Raw genomic sequence first — 18127 nt, 5'->3', positions numbered from 1 at the left:
ATTGTAAAAACGAGTTTAGATTATTTATTATTTTTTTTTAAGTAAACAACAACATTGGATTCAAAAGATCCAAGAAGCTTGACACCGTTAAAAGAACTAGTTCATTTTAAGCACTTCTATTTACCTCCGACCCTCCAAATTCAGCATATCTGAATTCTGGAATAGTCCACCGCTTAAAGATGTCTTTATTTGGCCTAATTATCTCTGGACGCCTGCCGCAATCGGATTTTGTGGCTGTGGATAACACAAAGCTGCTGGTCAATGTGCCTGACATCGAGTCCGTCAACTACCTGGTAGTATTCCTCACCGGCGTATCGCCCCTGCCCGTCGGCACCTCGGCGGCGATATACTTCAGCTGGCCAGACGCGAATGCGGCACCCACATGGCAGTACCTAGGTCACATCAACAACAACAAGCCCTCCGCCATATTCAAGATTGCCCAGTTAAAGAAGAGTCACGAGCTGGAGGCCCACTCCCACGGGATGGTCTTCGGCAGCCAGGAGATTTCTCATATCGCACAAATCGGAATCTCTCTCGAACCGGAGCTAACGGTAGCCCAGCAGACGCCAGCTGTGGTGAGTTCATTATAGTTATCACATTCCATATCGCATAAGTACCTAGATCTGAGCATCATATAATGAAAAGTAACCTAAATTAATTTCCTACCATTTCTCTATTTTACAGTCGAATGCCAACGACAACAAGCAGTTTGGCCAGCGAATGCTGGAGAACTTCTTCAACTATGCCTCCAGCTTCGGCGTAGCTGCCAGGGATATCCCACCTGCCTCGAGCGAGACTTTCGTGCCTTTCTCCGTCGTCCAGAACTGGTATACAAATTTCCAGCGCCGCATGGAACAGAACCCAAACTTCTGGAAATACTGAAGGCACACCGACGATGGAGGAGTCGCCTCCGAAAGTTGTTGATATTACAAGTAAAGTTTTATATTTATGTAAGTTTTTCTAAGCGTTTATTGGGTGGAATTATAAAGGGTTAATGCATACGAAAAATTTGGCTAGGGATACGGTGTTGTTGGATCATATTCCGTCTCCTTGGGACTCTTCAGAGTTTTACTCTTACTGTCGGAATCTTGCGCAGGCTTACGTTTCATGAAAAGCGGTTTAGAGGACGCAGTCTTTGATGGACTCCGAGCAGCTAAAGTTCTAGAAGCCTGACCGGAAGCTGGAGCCGAGCCTGACCTATTCCTGTCAGACGACGACGGACTTCGAACAGCTGATGTTGTTTCAGGTGCAGTATCTGGATCGCGAGACGAACCCGATCTTTTTTTACCTGAGTCTACTACTCTCGGAGGCCTACTCGGCATAGAAATTAGTGGTTTTCGAGGGGCTGGACCTGTAGGAGCTATATATGCAGCTGGAGCCGAGCTAGATCTTTTTTTTCCTGATGTATCGCCCTTACCTGGTGGCGATGACGCGCTCTTAGCTGGAGAACTTGCTTTACTACTTGGTGCCGACTTGGCTTTTTCCTGCTGCTTCTTAACTTTTTCCTCAAGGCGTTTTTTGTTCTCCGGGGTCAGCTCTCCGAAAATGCTCTTTATGTAGGCCTTGTACTCGTTGTAGTGCTGCACCTTGTTGCCCGTGGCTGGCGAGGCGCTCGGCGGTCGCCCGTGATAGGACACGCAACGGCTGCGGAGAAGAACCAGTTCGAGATTACAATTTTAGCAAGTGTCACCCAGTATTTTCCCCCTCCACCCAGATCTCGCTCTGTGGTCTATTTCAACAATAGCATTGACGGTGGGCGACGCGAGTTGATTTTTATTCGGTCTCTCTGCCTATCGTTCTTTTTGTGGCCTGCAAAAAAGCAATTTGGCAAACTGACATATTTATTCAGTCTATATAGTGTCCGCTATATATATAGACCTCAAAAAGAGCGCTTCTCGTTCTGCTTAGCATCGGAAACACGCGCAACCTCTTCTGACCAACTGCAATTTCTATTGTCTTACAAGATCTTTCAACATTGATATGCCCTGCAGATAATCGAAAGAGGTTCCCGAAGATTTCTTTCACTTTAAGAATAATTCTGCAATCTGTATTAATATGAAAATTTTCGTAGATCAACTATGATTACCTTACCCGAACTTTAGATATGTATTTAATAAGTTCTTTAATTTTTAATGGCACAAACATCAAAAATTTGCTATATATTATGTTTACTTCTGCAAAATGTGTATACAAACTAATGTTGATTAAGGTTATTATACAGATATGTTTGTAATCATGAGTATTTCTATATTTTGAAAAATAAACATTAAATATTCTTCTGGGAAAACAAATATCGATGAGAAAATTTTTAAATAAGTAGAAGAAATACATCCTAAATTTGCAACACATTTGCAGGGCATTAGCACTTCGTGATCTATGCACCTTCGACACCATACAATTCATTTGCAATTACATAGATTGCTGACTGATCAATGATCGGATGGTTGCCAGCGAGGCGCAGCCACAGGGAACGGATTGACGGATCATGGTGCTCCCGCCGACGGATTGCGCCAGTTTCGCTTGCAACGTGTTGAGTGAAACATAGTCGAGAGTGATCGGAGGAATAAGCTCGATTTGGTCGCGTGTTGACCACGAAAATAGGTCAACAGAAGAGCAAGAGCAAGCCACGCCCACAAGATGACAACAACGCAGCAGGTGGAACCTCTGGGGGGAACGGCTGAGGAGTCAACGCCATCAATGTCGCAGGCAGCAGCTAATAATAATATTCATAATTCTCAGTGGCTTGTTGATGGCATCGTAAATCAGGGAACTGAGTCAGCCGTGTTTTGTTGGTCAAAGACGGCGCCGGAAGTGCTCGGAATGGCAGGGCAATTTCCGCTTGGCCAAGGAATCACTTGGCAAAACAGCTTCCCCATGAATCACTACTATGGTAGCATGAACATAGGAATATGCCAGCCACATTTCCAACCAATGCAAACAGGAAAGTTTCCCATGCATCTGAACTTACAGATAAACAACGGATTTCCCTTGAATCTGTGGGACATTCCCGTCACTGATCAAGAAAAACATGAAAACTACATAATAGACACGCAACTGCTTACTCCACATCAAGTATACGACCCATGCAAAGGAAGCTTTCCCCTACAACAAGTATACGCCCCGTGGCACCTAAACTTTCCACAACTGCTGCAATTGCCCCGCAAGAATTCCGACGGCGCCTTCCCAGAAATGAGCACCACCATGACCCGACGCGGACAGGTGGCCAGCTCACCCGCTGAGCAGGCGCCCCAGGAATTTCCCATAATTAAAAAACGATTTGTTAGCTTTCCCAATTATCGAGCAATGCCTCAAGATGAGCCCGAATATCCTCCACCCACCGCCACAACAACAATGACGCAGCCGGGTCTCGACGAAGTCACCGAAATAGACGGAGGCGGCGGAGGATTGGGTAGCAGTGGTGGACATAAGGTGCCGCCAATGTTTGATAATGAACTCGAGGCCGAAGAGCGACCGGCGGCGGCAGAAGCATTAAACTTGAACGTGGCAAGGGAAATCGAGCATCAACAGGCGGAAAATCTTAATGACGCCTTCGGCCAGCGGCGACACGACCACAAAAACGACGACGCCATGGATGAGGCCAAAAATAAACGCGAAATATGCGAGCAAAGCAAATTAGAGAAGGCCGAAGATCATAATGAGCCAAATATGAGAGATCGCGAGCAGCAGTCAATATGTTTGGCCAGGGAGCAGACAATAGATGGGAATGGGCATCGGCATCAGCACCAAAATCAGAATCTGAATCGGAATAGCAACCACCAGCAGTACGACGGTCTCTCAGACGCCCGCGAATCGTCGCCAGAGCAAGTGGACGTGAATCTCGGTCGACTACTGACCCGCGAGCGGAATCGGAATCCGAATCCGAATCGAACCCTGCCAAATATAGAATTACTGAAAAGTTCCGTCCGCGCCTTCCTCGCCGAGAGCCCGCCGTCGCCGCGATTGCAGCTCGACTGGGATTGGGATTGGGAGCTGCTCGACCTTTTGACCGACGCAATCGAACGTATCTGTGGACAATCGGAGACGGGTAACTTTTGGAGCGAAGCGGTCGCCGGAGCGGACATGACCGTCAGTAAAGTCAGCGAGGAGCGGGAGACAGAAACGGTCGACGTTTATCCCGCCGAGCAACTCGATCAGCCGGCGGAACTGGATGACAACAACAATACTAGCAACGCAGAACAAGCTACTGAGATGAAGTACGAACTAAAGACAGCTAGTCCAGCACTGCCCAGCAGGAGTCCGCGACCAGAGTCCCCAGTCAGCAGGCTGAGCGCCACGAGTCGTATACGTAATGTGGAGCCGACTGCTTCCACCCATGCTCCTCTGCTGGGAGAAATAAAACGTAGCTCTATTAGTCGCGATAGTATCTCCATCGATGCGGATTCAGTGCTTCCAGAAAGGACACGCTTAAGACGCCAACGACGCATACGCTCTCAGGATTCTATAGAGGAGAAGCCTGAGGATGTGATAGAGCGGTTGAATAAGCTAAAGGCAAGAATTTCCGGTGCATTAAGCGAGGTAAAGGGCGTGCTGAAGCAGTACAGCACGGAAAGCGAGGCGGAATCAGCAACGGAGCAGCCCCAGTCGGCACCAAGTGGAGATACTCTTGCTCCAGTTTCCTTTCGCTTTGTGAAGAAAGTACGACGCCGCAGCTGCTTCGACGAGGCTGAAGAGGAAAAGGAACAGGCAAGAGAGGGACAGGAAAATGCCACAAAGAATATGGAAATCGTGGGGGACAAAACTGAATCCACTAAAAAAGAAACACGAGATGAGGATTTATTGAAAACTTCTCAGGACACCAAAGTGCAAAGAGAGCAGACGCCTTTCGCTAGAGATGTTTCAGAAGAACCTAAGAAACAGGAGACCCAAATCAACCATGAGCAGGACCACAATAAGATCCAGGATCCGAAAACTAATGAAAAACTTGAGACAAATGTAGAATTAAATCACAAAACTGAAGTCCAAGAACATCTTTCTGAAAAGGTTCCTAGAGATCAAGATAATCTGAATGGAAATATTATTAGTAAAACAGGAAAAGATCATAAGGAAATTAAAGAAAACGATGCTGATCAGTCAGAGAAGAAAGTTGAGAATCACGTACCAAAAATAAATGGAGCAGAACCAATTAGGCAACCTGAGAAGAGCAAAACTCAGTCCAAAATTGAGTTCCTGGCCAAGGTACAGAACGAACTGAAGTCAAAACCTGTAAAGGAAACAAGTCCCAAAATAGAAACTCCCAAAGAAGAAACTACAAAGGAATCTCCACCTCAGGAAGCAGCATCCAAAGAAGCAACTAAAAAGGAATCAAAATCTAAGGAATTGACATCTAGTGGAGCAACATCGAAGGAATTAGCTACTAAAGAACCTACAGATGTACTAGAGATCAAGCCAGAAGCCAAATCAGAATCACCTACTGCTGAAGTGGCACTGCCAGATGAGTCAGCCACATCGCAACCACAACCGAAGATCAAGAAGAAAGTCATCGTCAAGGTGAAGAACCCCAGACGCGCCTCGATCGCCGCCGTGGAACCATCCAAGATCAAGGTGGAGCCGGCCGTCGAGCAGAGCGATGCTCTCATCACTCAGCGTCGACCCTCCGACTCGGAGGCGATTGTAAAGCGCAAGAAGAAGCTGAAATTAATGGGCGACACTGCCGCAACACACACATCCACATCCCCAAGAGTAACATCATCGGCAACAAAAGATTGCGGCCATCAGAGGGAGACGGCTTCGATAGCAGAGGAGACGGCGGCCAGTGAACAATTGGCTACGCCAGAGGTCACAGCGGTGCCAGCCAAGTTGCCCAGTGCCAAAATCGGGCAAGGAGAAGCGACAAATGCAACAGCGGCGACAACTGCAACACCATCGGTAAAATCAGAAATCGATGGCGATCCGGCGATTGACAATCTAGCGCCAGCAGGCGATCGAATCAGACGCGCCAGCCTGAAACAAGCGGAGTTAGTGGGTGAGACGGTGCTGGTGGTGCCGGCAGCTACCCCAGGCCTAAGTCCATTGCCCGAGTCCAAAGAGGAGACGCAGGTGCTAGCGACGCCGCAACAGGTGGCCATCGCCGCTGACATTGCGCCGCAAATAGCAGCGACATTGAGGCACGAAGAGTCATCGCAGCCAGAGCAGCAGGCACAGCAGCCCGTAGAAGCTACAAAAGCCGGAGAACAGACGCCTCCTGGCGACAGTCTAGCCACCATGCCGGAGCTGAAAGTACTCGCGGGTCCGGTGCAGCCCGTCAAGATCGAAACAGTCGAGCAGCCTCACGATGGGGCCAAGAACCAAGAGCCACTGGTCAAGACAAAGAAGGCTACGCACCTCAAAAAGCTGGTGCGTAAGAATTCCATTGACAAGGAACCAGAAAAGCAGGAGAAGCAGGACCCCAGCAAGCTGAGCAACATACTGCGCGACAGGAACAAGATCAACGAGTTGTCCTCTAGGATCAACAAGCTCACTCCACCCAAGAAACAAGTTAAACCGAAAGAGGAGGAAAAAAAGACACCGATCGTAGAACAAGAAAAACCGAAGCCTGAGGAGGCAGTTCCTTCGGAGGAAGTTCATGTCGAAAACCAAATTGATGAGGAGATCGTAGTGGAACCTGAACCTGAACCTGAACCTGTGCCGGAGCCCAAGAAAGCCCGCAAGGTTAAAAAGAAGGTGATAATCAAGCGGCAAAAACGGCGTCTCTCAGTAGGCGACACATTCTTCCTGCAGCCGGAACCAGAGGAGCCTACGATTCCGGAAGTGGAGACTATCGAGCGGGCCATAGCATATGTGACGGATGACGAGGAGGACAAAAAAGCACCCGAGGAAGAGCCAGAAGCCATGAAAGCCCTCAAATCCTGCCTACACGTAAGGGAATACAAGATCGGAGACTTGGTGCTCTACGCGGAACGGTATCGGAAGACCCAGGTGCGCTGGAAACGCGGTCGAGTGCTGGAGCGGATCACCAGCATTTCGTATAAACTTGAGATTGAGGGAAAAGAGGTGCCCGCCCATATCAGCTACATCAAGAAGTATACCGGGCGAAAGGTGCGGTTCGGGAATAAGGAGTACCTGGAGATCGACTACGAACAGGTGGCCGAGGAGGAGCGCCGGGCAGCCAGCTACAGCATATGGAACATGGTGTAGACACCATCAAATCAGACAGCCCCACCCAGTGGTGTCCAGTGTCCAGCCATTTTTGAGTGGAATTAAAAAATTGTTCGCCATGCGAGGTAATTTTTTAAGGATCTCAACTCGACATTCAGTTATGTTATAGTGATTCGTCCTAGTCAGTGTACATAGAGTAGAGCTTAGTGTTATCCTAGTGTTTAGTGTAACTTATTCCAGGCCTTTCGTTTACATCTTAAGTACTCTGTACGTGTAATTATAAACAAGCTATTTAATGTTAAATAAAGCGGAAAATATTTCAGTTATGCGAGATCGTTTCGTTCTATTTTTGGGCCTTCCAAAGCCAATTACTCATAAAACTTTTATGAATCTGTTTATTCCGATGCTTGCCATTCGGGGATTGATGCTTCCCCTTACGATTCTTGTTGTTTTCGGGGTTATTTATAAAGACAATCTGGCGATGAATGAACAATATAGCAGAGGCCTCTGAATAGCCGGACCCTCCATGGTCAAGCAAACACATCTCAATCAGCAAACACAATAATAATTTTCCACCCACTCCATCAATGTCCGGAGCCACCCAAAAGATACCCAGATGTGGACGACAGCGAGATGCGTGCCATTAATAAAACTTTGGCGGGATTTGCCGTGCAGTGGCCTGCACTAGACATTTACGACATATAGGCATATAACATAGAAAAAGAAACTGAAACAAAAACATTCCGCCCAAGATCATCGGACATTTCTCATAATTGATTGTCAAGGCGTTCGGTTCGGCGCTTTCGGAATTCTTTGCGAGAAATCTCTCGCAATTAACAGAGATTTTAATTCACGCTGACAAAAACAACAAAGGAACTCAGAAAACACACAACACACATGCCAGCCATAAACATATCGAGCAGGGAATGAGAATGAGGCATGCCATCATATAGTAGACGCGACGCGGACCTGCGAATATGCTACATTCCTAAGGCCTCTGCCGGGATTTTCATTCAATTTTCGGGGCTGGCAACCGAGTACAATATGTACGATCAAGACATTATGTATGTCTGGTAACGAGTACACAGGAAAAATGCATAATTCAAGTAAATTGTCAAATAAATTATTGCAAAAAGGTAAACAAAAGATATAATCAGACATGGCATTTGCCGCTCCTCAATCAATCAGCATTTTTATATGAAAGTAATTAAAGTGTCTGAGGATTTCAAATTGATCAAATCAAGTGGGGAAAATAAAATTAAAATTCCAAAAACATAAGCGCGGAAACTCGACTAAAAATTGTGTAACGTAAAATAAAATTATATAAATAAGCATTCACTGTTTTCCCCCAATTTTTCCAGTGCATCTACATATTTGCACGAAAGCAATTGAAAAACAAAGCACATTTCGTTCTATATGTTCGGAATTTCGAGTTGAGCGATAGTTGGAAGCACTTATGAAGACCAAAACATCCGCAGCATCAACATCAAAGATTTCAAGTGCAGAGAAGAGTCCTCGCGTTTACACATGAAATCATATATCTCTTTCGTTCATTTTATTTTCAATTTTCCCCCGAAATGTGGTTGGGGAAGCAATATTCTTTTCCATAAATCAGAGCTGAAATCTAGCGCAGCATTAGCGTTATTAGGGACCATTGTTGGGCCCGAATGCGAATAAAATGGTCGTGGAGAGGCGATATACATATCTCAGCAAAGACCCCGTCGTCTATGAGGCGAGGAGGGGATCGACGAATAATGTGTGGCGGTATCAAACGCCGCGAATTTGTGCCAAGTTCCTTGCGCCAGTTCTGTGGTCGTGCCCGCACCCGTAAATACAATGCGATGTCCAACATCGACATGGCTGTTCGCGATCTGCAACGAGGCCGTTCGGACCGGGCCAATTACTAACAACGCAGTTGCCAAATTGTACAAATTATTGGAGCCTTCGGCTGGCGGTAATTAATCGTATCAGACCGACAGAACCGCCCATGAACTCGCATATTTCATCGCCTGCTAACCCCTATTTATTATAGTAATAAAGTGAAACGAAGAAAACACCTCTCTTATAGTAAATATTCAGTCAGGAAACGAACTTTCGTGGGCGCCACCTGAACTCTGACGAGGCCAAGTGCGTTACACCTTCTCTCGCCACCCAGAACTAAACAACAATATATTTGGCAAAGTTTATAGAAGCAGTCTACAAGTTTGTAAATCTTTAGGGCAGAGTAACCTCGAAGTTGTTTGGCACACGTTTGATTACAAAAGAAAACTATCGAACTACAAGTGACAATAATATTTTGACTATATATATAAAGTAGGTTCTATTAATATGTTACTATAGTTGCCGATCTGTAGAATAACAGACCCCTTAGAACACCAATAGGCAGACTATTAAATAGTTTTTCAATCAATCTACTGAAAGCATGCAGCTGTCAGCAAGACCATAAAGTGGATATACCCCTCACCCCACCAAATACTGGGTAACAAAAGCAAAAACAATTAAACCAAAAACCTCCGCCGCTGGCATGCTTTTGGCTTAGGTGTCACCATCGCTAATCGCCATCACCATGAGCGCCAAAGATGGCGTCACACGGCAACGCATCCCGCCGCCATCTTGCCACCGCGGAATTCTGAGGGTGTCAAGCGATACGAGAGGCGTCTGAGGAGCAGTCGTCACTAGCACCGATTGACACTTTGAAGGTGCGTCAACGATAATCGCACCTGAATTGAATCACCCAAAGGGGAGTAGCCCAAGGCCTGGCATTGCACCTTGGCATTTAGAGAGTGTGAGATTATCTCTAGCGGCTGAGACTTACGTTTCGTTTTCGTTCTTGAGTAGCGCGGTATCGAATCGCGGCTGCACATAGAACCATCCACCCATGTTCTTGTGCTCCTCCTGGGCCCATAGCAACTCCGCCTTGGGATACAGTTCCAGCTGCGTGGTGATCAGATCGTAGGGGAAGGGGCAAAGCTAGAAGATTATAGAGCAGTATGGTACATATATAACTATGACTGTAAGATTACCTGTTACCTGTTACCAACTTACCTGTTCAACCCTAACCAGGGCAACAGTTTCCACCTGCTCATGATCATCGCGCTCCTTAACGAGATCGTAGTAGATCTTTCCGGAGCAGAATACCAACTTTTTGACGCATTCCGGCTGCTTTCCGGCGGGGCCGTTGTCAGGAATAATTCGCTGAAAGCAACTACACTCGTTGAAATCCTTGAAGGGACTTCGAGCCAGCGGATGGCGGAGCAGGGACTTGGGAGAGAAGTTAATTAGCGGCTTACGGAAGCCCATTTTAACCTGCCGCCGCAGACCGTGAAAGAGATTGGCCGGGGTGGAAAAATTGGTCACGATCCAGTTGACGTTCATAAGCTGACGAGCTACGAAGTCGGCATCACAGGTGTCTGGATAGACGTCCGGATCGTCATCGCTCATCTGCAGAAAGCGTTCCATGCGACCGGAAGAGTGTTCCGGGCCCATGCCCTCCATGCTATGTGGCAGGAGAAGCACAACTCCGGATTGACGCACCCACTTGGTCTCTCCGCTGGCTATAAAAGTGTCGATGATGCACTGAGCCGTGTTGCAGAAGTCTCCGAATTGGCTTTCCCATATAACCAGGGCATGGGGACTGGCCATGGAATAGCCATGCTCGAATCCAAGAACAGCGCATTCTGACAATGAGCTGTTAGAGACGGAGTAGGGTGCCTGGTCTGGATAAAGATGGTTCAGTGCGTTGTACACCACCTTGTCGGCCGATTGGTGGTGCAGGACGTGGTGTCGGTGCGAGAAGGTACCACGTTCCACATCCTGGCCCGATAAACGAACATGGATGCCCTCCTTGAGGAGTGAACCAAACGCAAAGGCCTCGCCCAGCGACCAGTCTGCCACTTTGTCCTGCACCATCTGCTTGCGCAGGCCCAGAATGCGGTGGATGCCCCTGGTGAGGATAAAAAAATAAATATATATATACGATATTTCCATTAAGTGTTAATGATACTCACTTGTGCATTTCAAAGTTGTGTTCCGGCGGTGGAGGGCTTGAGAATATATTGCCAATCGTCTTCAGGGTATCCGTGCTAACACCGGTAGGACACAACTCCAGGCGATCGCGGCCTTCAAAGAAGCCCGGCCAGGGAGAGTCGATCCAGGATGAGTACTGGGGAAAATACCACGTGAAATGATAGACTAGTTTGGCTTCCTCGTCTTACCTTTATGGTCTTGATTTCCTTAGACTCGGCCCAGGCGTCCTCGCAGATCTTTTCGTATTTAGAAATCATTCCCTTGAACTCACTGTCCGTAACCACGCCCTCTTTAATAAGTTTTTCGGCGTAAAGCTGAAGGCAAGGTTTTAGCTTCCGGATGCGCTGGTACATCAGTGGCTGGGTAAACATGGGCTCGTCTGCCTCGTTGTGACCGTTGCGGCGATAGCCAACAATGTCGATGACCACATCCTTTTTGAACGTATTACGGTAATCGGCAGCAACGCGGGCACACTTGATGCAAGCCTCTGGATCATCGGCGTTAACGTGGAAAATCGGAGCAGACACCACCTTGGCCACGTCCGTACAGTATCGCGAAGATCGTGAAAATCGGGGATCAGTGGTGAAGCCCACTTGGTTGTTGCTCACGATGTGAATGGTGCCGAAGGTTGTGTAGTTGGGTAGATCCGACAGATGCATCGACTCATAGACCACTCCCTGGCCACTGAATGAGGCATCTCCGTGGATAATGATCGGTAGCACTTTTGAGCCGGTGGAATCGCCTCGCTGGAACATCTCCGCCCGAGCCTTGCCCAGCAGCACTGGATTAACGTGTTCCAAATGGGACGGATTCGCCACTACAGTGATGCGCACCATGCGGTTCGAATGCCGGTTAAGTCGTTCCTGGAATACACCCAGATGGTACTTAACATCCCCAGATCCAGAATCTTGGGCCATCAGGCCATGAAACTGGGACAGAATGTCGGAAATGGGTTTTCGGCAAATGTTGGCCAGAACATTAAGGCGTCCACGATGGGCCATTCCTACACAAAATTTCACATCAATACCAAAAGAGCTTTAATGACATCATACACACCTATTAAGATGGACTCCACGCCTTGGTTCGTAGCCTGGTCTACAACCTCCTTTATAGTGGGTATCATGGTGTCGCAACCCTCCAGACCGAAGCGCTTTTCAGATGAAAACTTTTTGGCCAAGAAATTCTCGAACCCCGTCGAGCGAGTCAAACGCTCCAGGATGAGCTTCTTTTCATCCTTTGTCAAGTCTAAGCCTCCAGGTTTCTCAAAACGGTCGCGAATCCAGTTAGTTTTCCTAAACGACGTGATCTGCATATACTCCACTCCAATGTGGCCGCAATAGATGCGGTCCAAGCGATCTAGGATTTCTCTGGTGGAAAAATCAAAGGAAAAATATTTTCAATTACGATTGGATTACTTCAAAACCCACTTTAATGTCAAAAACTGCTCATCTCCGCCTATCTTCGTGGAAGAGGGCAACTTAAACATGGCATTAAGATCCCCTGTGAGGATGAAAGATATATTACTATGGGTTACCATTAACCAGGAAGAACTACTCACCAAATATATAGGAGTAGTGCTGCCTGAGTACCTCCCTTGCAGCATAACGTTGAGTTCCATCTACAGACACGTGAGTTTCCTGCCCGATAATTCCTAAAGGATCCAGATCGGCTGCCAAATGACCCCTAGTTTGATAGGCCCGAATGATGGCCTGGATTACGTGGTGGTCATCGATATTCTTCCAGTCGCTAGGTGGTGCCGACGGAGCTGGGGCGCCAGATACCGTCCTTTCGCCCAATCGAGCTTTTACAGCTGTCCTTTCAACTGGAGTACGCCTATACTTACGGAAATGCGAAGCCAGAAAAGGTTGGCTTTTGGATCCAGGGATTTCGTTGTTGCTAAAGAGCTCGTCCCAGGACTAGTTTATTAATATATTATTAGTTATAAATTATATTAGAAAGTTATGTGCTTTTGAAAACTCGCCTCATCCACAGACTTGGGATTGAGCTTCCATTTGTTATAAAGGCCCTCGATGTAGGTAGCATTGCAGCCGCTGGCGAAGGAGTCCAGATCATGGGCACCGCCCAGCTGGGAGCTAGTTTGTAAGGTGCGCAGGGCAAGCCTGTCAAGGGTGCGTTGGTTAGTGCCCAGAATAGCCAGCGCCAGGTTCCTCCTTATTCGCACTAGAGCTCTCAGCCGACATTGGTTCATGTTCTTCAAGGATCTTTTAAAATACCCGGTGAATTTTGAAATTAATTTAGTGAAAGGCCTAAAGGAGTAAGTGTTTAAAGGCTGGGAGACATGTGACCTGAACAAACCTCTCAAGTCACTTATTTCACGACATGCTGGGATTCAACCTGTCAGTTTTATTTCAATGGATTAGAAGGGTTCTCATCATTCGCCTCATCGTTATCCTTGGTCTCCAAACGCTTTTTAGCACTGCTGTCCTTAAGATTATAACTTAACAATTGGAGGTCTTCGGAGGATTTTGAAACATTATAGCTTTTTGGTTTCATAGTGCTGAAGTCCTTATCTAGAGTCGGTTTTTGAAGACTTTTCAGTGATAGCTCATCCAAATATATCCATGATTTATCCTGATCCTTGGCAAAAGCTTTTTGGAGATGCTTAAGTTCGGCATTGAAAACCCTTAATGGTATGAATGTATCGTTCTTCGCCTTTTTTAAACTGGAACTATTTGACTTTTGAGGTGAATTGATATTGATATTTAAACTTGGTTTATCATCAGTTTTTGGATTAATCGTTGGTTCAGGTCTAAAAACTCTAAGCGCCGTTTGAAATTCTGCAGGCACCTTTTTTGGAGTATTTTCTAAAACGCTTGAGAAATTATTGTCCTGCTTAACAGACTCAGGATCAGGCAAATCCTCATTTAAAGTGGTGTCATCAATATCATTAATGAGTTCCCCAAGAGTCTCATATGAGTCACTCATATATTTCTCATCGCAGACTGTTCTAATATTCTCTGAAACCGAGTTATCTTGAGTCTCAGATTTCGTTAAGAGACATTCACCTTCACTTTCCAATGTATTTAATTGCATTTTATTGAAATCATATTTGTTAATATGGTTAGGCTCCTTTGATTTTGCATCTTTTGGCTTCGAAGGTAATTTGATTTCCCGATTATGTACAGTTTTAGGTACACTTTTTTGGTTTTGTTTCAGACTTTTTTCGTAATAGTTTTTGAAGAAGATCACATTTTTGGGCTTAAAAGTTGGTCGTGAACGTCTTTTTATAACCATTACAGGACTGTTTAGCTTGTTCTTTTTGGAAGCGTGCTTCCAATGTTTCAGCAACGTTTCGAAGGAGCGATATTTCCTTTGAAAACCATTGCGCCTCTTTCTTCTTGAAATAATCAGAACTTTCTTAGATTGGTTCGTCACAGTTGATTTTTCCTCATCCTTCGGTGGTTTCTTTAGTGACATTCTTCTAGTCATATTTTTTAAAAATATGTTTACTTCTTTAACAGTTAAAACAGAACTAGGGACCTTGCTTCCAATTTTGGTCCCTTTAGTTAAACTTCCTTTGCGTTTTTGAATAGAATTTGTTGGTAATATGGTAACATTCTGACAGTCGTATATTCCAGATGTCCTTATTTCCGTGGAAAGTGAAAGAACTTCCATGTCTTCCCTTTGAGGACAAACTAGACAAGAATTGCGGTAAAATTCCGAATTGCCCGAATGTTTCTCCAATGACGGAGAAGAAACTGCTGGTTCCGTCACAGGCATTGGAGCTTCAATCGTAAGGTCGGTTGGGGGGCTGTTCCCTATCTGCAATTAAATTCCATTATATAAGGTCGTAAAGTACAATTTAGGAAGGGAAAGTAAAAAGTACTTTCCTTGTCTGAACAGGATGCTCTGCGTTCAATTCGATCCCCCGTGGGTCTGTTACCGCACTTGACATTTAAGTTTGGCTCATCACAGGGATTGGAATAGAATTGCTTCACAGTGGTCATCGTCGTCTTATTTTGTTCCTCTACTATTTCTTTGAACAGTTTCTGCCATGACTTCGGAAATATCAGTTAGGGAATCATTTAAGCAAGGATATCTCACGCAACATACTCCATTTATCGAGTTATTGTCCTTGATCCATTTCGCAAACAAGCCCTCCAAGTATCTGGAATTTGAAATACTCGCAAGGACATCCGATTCAAAGATGACTGGTCCGTGTCCTCCAGGTAACTCGCTTTTTCTGCTTCCGCTACCGGTCCCGCTCAGAAGGTGGCAACGCTGCGAAGAGAGCTTCAGAAATATCCGAACGTTGATCCAAGCCATTCTGTGCACTCTATTCATATGTATATTTTGCGCTTTATGCCCAAACTAGGTTTTTGTTTATTTCTTTAGATCTTATATAAAAACTTTTAATTTTTAACTCAGCGACCTGCACATGATTTCCGTTTGCAAGTGTACTTCAAAAACGGAACCGGTACTGAACTAGACAGAAAGTTGATTTGTGTCATATATATGTATGTCGTATATATTGTATAAACAAATACAAAAAAATAATTGAGTAAAGATTTTCAATTTAAATTTATTAATTCTTATAAAGAATAAGACACACCTTGTAAAAAAAATAGAATAAATAAATATTTTTAGTTCAAGAAGAAAAACAACATACACAAACACTGTGTTGGAAAATGCTTGAGCAACCCATTTAGCCGATATCCACCTGCGGTCACACTAATCTAAGCCCACAACGATAATAAAAACGCCTGAAATTGTTTAATATTTTTTGTAAATAAGGCTGGGAGAATAGCAGGAGGCGCCACGATGAATCAGTTCCATACACCCTCTTTTGGCGATGAAGTGTTTGAGCTGAACGACACACCGGCGGAGAGTCCGAGTCCCAACCAAGCCGTAAGTGAAAGAGGGTCATCCCAATTCAATCCAATCCGGAGGACTAACTGGACAAATGTACACTGACTGCACTTCGGATTCGGATTGGCGACATTTTTCATAGCCGACCGCCCGCCTTAATTGTCGCGCATCGATGGCCGTAATGGTTTTATAATGAGCGAGAGAGATCGGAATCGCTGCGCACTCGGCTGTTGTTGTTGCTTTTGTGTGCTGGCGACCAGCTGGAGGAGTTCCCCCACCCCTCCTCTTAGGTTATCGCTTGGGCGAGCGGCCACAAACGCCGCGTCAGCTTCTTATCAGCAAACAACACGCACACACAGTCGCACAATCAGCAGCGCAGGCTACACGCACACACACTCGAATACGTATGTGCCACCGCCCCCACAACCCCTCGCTTCACCCGTCCAACTGAACTGGGCTTGGGCAAGCGATTTGTACATTAGTTTAGTTGCTTACTCTGTGATTGGGATGAAGAAGTTTCTAGTGAGCTCATTGAGATTGGGGCAGTAAATCATCGAATAACCAAATGTCCTTTGTATCTTTGTAGTCGCGGAGAATGCTTAGCCTGGATCAATCCATGTTGAACGACGATGACGAGGAAGAGTGCGACACATATGCCAGCGGAGCAGGGGGCGGCCGTCAGAGCTTGATGGCTCAGCCAGAGCAGCAGCACCAGCCAGTGACACAAGCACCACCAAAACCTCTGGCGCCCTTTGCCCTGTTCTTTCGCGACACTGTAACGGCCATCAAGCAGCAGAATCCCGCCTGTTCGCTGGAGCAGATGCAGGTTATTGTGCAGACAATGTGGGAGTCCCTGGACGAGACGCAGAAGAATGTATACAGCCAGCGCCACGAGCAGGAGAAACGCGACTACGTGCGTCTAATGCGAGACTATCGACACCAGCTGTCCGAGTCGGAGGCCACGTCGGAAGTGGAGGTTCCACAAGCTCAGCCACAAATGACAGCCGCGGTGCCGCAACCTTTAATCCCACATAAAGTTGATATTTGTGAGGAACCAGATCAGCCGCCAGCCGCTCAACAGCCGGCTCCCGAGCACATTCAACTGCTCACCGAGGCAGCCAGAGTGCAAAAATGCACCCGTGAACAGTGCAATAAACCGGCCATCATCAACCCGGACTGGGAAGACGAGTACTGCAGCAACGAGTGCGTGGTGATCCACTGCCGGAATGTCTTTAACGACTGGGTAATCTCCATGAAGTCCTAGCCCTCGTAGCCTCACCGCCAACCCTGTAGGCTTAGTCTAGATTTTAGCTGAAATGCCCCAGCAATTGCCGTTCCGTATATTGCTCGGGAATATACGTCTGAGAGGCAATGTGCTATGCAATAGTCCAAGTCTCAATTTTAATTCGTAAGAGGAGTCTGAATGAATGGCAAGACACGCTTTGTATAATACTTTAATTTTAGTAAATAATAATATTAGCCATAAATAATATATACCGGAAAACCAAATAACTATTTAGAAAGTATTCGGTATGAGGCCCAATTATTGTCTATTTTCCCAAAACCCTTTTCATGGAGGGTAGCATCTAAATATAAATAATTGCATTTAATAAATGATTTTATTTATCGAATTGTTCTTGCACTTCTTATCTTTTTCTGAATACTAAAACAGAATTTCTAGTTTCGATTTCCGATTCCAAAATGAACAAGAAAACAGCCTTTTTATATGGTAACTTTTAATAAATACACACATTTATTACTCTTGCACTTCATTCTCAATATCAATGTATCAATGCCGTTGCTTACAAAATTCACTTTCGCTTGCTTCGTTCTATATTTACCAAATAATTAAAATGTATAAATAATTTTTTAAAAATCAAATGTTAAAGACGTTTCCTTGGTTGCCTTGCTGAAGTAATGCGCCATTGTTAAGAGTACGAGTTAAATAAACAACAGTATAAAAAAGTGTTCAAGCTTAAAATATTATAGAGATGGTTTTCGAATCCATTTCTCATACATAATTACTTCCATATGTATGCTATATTGGGCGGGCTTTGACAATAAAGCGGGATAGAGAGATAAGAAGACCTTAAATGCAGCCTGCAAAGCGCATAAAGCATATAGTAGAGCATCCTTGGATCGCTAGATCGTACTT

At 45.6% G+C, this 18127-nt stretch overlaps 5 protein-coding genes across 8 annotated transcripts; 3 read left to right on the top strand and 2 right to left on the bottom strand.

Moving 5' to 3' along the window:
- Window positions 1-110: 110 nt before the first annotated feature.
- On the top strand, window positions 111-954 carry LOC108102830 (protein OPI10 homolog). Its single transcript, XM_017208020.2, has 2 exons — window positions 111-575; window positions 685-954. Exons 1-2 carry the CDS (start codon window positions 180-182, stop codon window positions 880-882), a joined length of 594 nt encoding a protein of 197 aa, XP_017063509.1. The 5' UTR covers window positions 111-179; the 3' UTR covers window positions 883-954.
- Window positions 952-13448, bottom strand: LOC108102828 (2-oxoglutarate dehydrogenase, mitochondrial). 3 transcript variants are annotated; one of them, XM_017208018.2, is made up of 10 exons: window positions 13124-13448; window positions 12701-13058; window positions 12570-12642; window positions 12199-12509; window positions 11331-12145; window positions 11124-11278; window positions 10162-11059; window positions 9932-10086; window positions 1418-1644; window positions 952-1360 (listed from the first exon to the last, which is right to left on the bottom strand). In XM_017208018.2, the coding sequence occupies exons 1-10, from the start codon at window positions 13349-13351 to the stop codon at window positions 1014-1016; spliced, it is 3567 nt and encodes a 1188-aa protein (XP_017063507.1). In that variant the 5' UTR covers window positions 13352-13448; the 3' UTR covers window positions 952-1013. The 3 variants fall into 3 exon arrangements, with proteins under 3 accessions (XP_017063507.1, XP_017063508.1, XP_017063506.1); XM_017208019.2 differs by having other exon boundaries at window positions 952-1351; XM_017208017.2 differs by having other exon boundaries at window positions 952-1644.
- On the top strand, window positions 2587-7442 carry LOC108102827 (titin). The gene has a single exon (XM_017208016.2). It carries the CDS (start codon window positions 2638-2640, stop codon window positions 7153-7155), a length of 4518 nt encoding a protein of 1505 aa, XP_017063505.1. The 5' UTR covers window positions 2587-2637; the 3' UTR covers window positions 7156-7442.
- A 57-nt stretch (window positions 13449-13505) lies between the features above and the next one.
- LOC108102770 lies at window positions 13506-15542 on the bottom strand. Its single transcript, XM_017207927.2, has 3 exons — window positions 15217-15542; window positions 14990-15161; window positions 13506-14921 (listed from the first exon to the last, which is right to left on the bottom strand). Exons 1-3 carry the CDS (start codon window positions 15445-15447, stop codon window positions 13507-13509), a joined length of 1818 nt encoding a protein of 605 aa, XP_017063416.1. The 5' UTR covers window positions 15448-15542; the 3' UTR covers window position 13506.
- Window positions 15543-15736: 194 nt separating this feature from the next.
- On the top strand, window positions 15737-17603 carry LOC108102810 (TOX high mobility group box family member 4). Of its 2 annotated transcripts, none has more exons than XM_017207988.2 (2): window positions 15737-16011; window positions 16559-17603. In XM_017207988.2, the coding sequence occupies exons 1-2, from the start codon at window positions 15925-15927 to the stop codon at window positions 17234-17236; spliced, it is 765 nt and encodes a 254-aa protein (XP_017063477.1). In that variant the 5' UTR covers window positions 15737-15924; the 3' UTR covers window positions 17237-17603. The 2 variants fall into 2 exon arrangements, with proteins under 2 accessions (XP_017063477.1, XP_017063476.1); XM_017207987.2 differs by lacking the exon at window positions 15737-16011 and adding an exon at window positions 16029-16494.
- Window positions 17604-18127: the final 524 nt, after the last annotated feature.

This window comes from Drosophila eugracilis, unplaced genomic scaffold (genome assembly GCF_018153835.1).
Source record: "Drosophila eugracilis isolate 14026-0451.02 unplaced genomic scaffold, ASM1815383v1 contig_2088, whole genome shotgun sequence".
NCBI lineage: Eukaryota > Metazoa > Arthropoda > Insecta > Diptera > Drosophilidae > Drosophila > Drosophila eugracilis.
This window is presented reverse-complemented; position numbering and strand designations above follow the sequence as displayed.

What these genes read in the sequence shown, in the direction of transcription:
- LOC108102830 (XM_017208020.2), top strand. Translation starts at nt 180, where the DNA reads ATGTCTTTATTTGGCCTAATTATCTCTGGACGCCTGCCGCAATCGGAT. An exon ending in CCCAGCAGACGCCAGCTGTG is followed by an intron (nt 576 to 684) that starts GTGAGTTCATTA and finishes TCTATTTTACAG; the next exon opens with TCGAATGCCAACGACAACAA.
- LOC108102827 (XM_017208016.2), top strand. Translation starts at nt 2,638, where the DNA reads ATGACAACAACGCAGCAGGTGGAACCTCTGGGGGGAACGGCTGAGGAG.
- LOC108102828 (XM_017208017.2), bottom strand. Translation starts at nt 13,351, where the DNA reads ATGAACCAATGTCGGCTGAGAGCTCTAGTGCGAATAAGGAGGAACCTG. An exon ending in GAGCAGTTTTTGACATTAAA is followed by an intron (nt 12,510 to 12,569) that starts GTGGGTTTTGAA and finishes TTTTTCCACCAG; the next exon opens with AGAAATCCTAGATCGCTTGG. An exon ending in CTCAAGAACGAAAACGAAAC is followed by an intron (nt 1,645 to 9,931) that starts GTAAGTCTCAGC and finishes TCTTCTCCGCAG; the next exon opens with CCGTTGCGTGTCCTATCACG.
- LOC108102770 (XM_017207927.2), bottom strand. Translation starts at nt 15,447, where the DNA reads ATGAATAGAGTGCACAGAATGGCTTGGATCAACGTTCGGATATTTCTG. An exon ending in ACAATAACTCGATAAATGGA is followed by an intron (nt 15,162 to 15,216) that starts GTATGTTGCGTG and finishes ATATTTCCGAAG; the next exon opens with TCATGGCAGAAACTGTTCAA. An exon ending in ATCCTGTTCAGACAAGGAAA is followed by an intron (nt 14,922 to 14,989) that starts GTACTTTTTACT and finishes AATTGCAGATAG; the next exon opens with GGAACAGCCCCCCAACCGAC.
- LOC108102810 (XM_017207987.2), top strand. Translation starts at nt 16,165, where the DNA reads ATGAGCGAGAGAGATCGGAATCGCTGCGCACTCGGCTGTTGTTGTTGC. An exon ending in TTGGGATGAAGAAGTTTCTA is followed by an intron (nt 16,495 to 16,558) that starts GTGAGCTCATTG and finishes GTATCTTTGTAG; the next exon opens with TCGCGGAGAATGCTTAGCCT.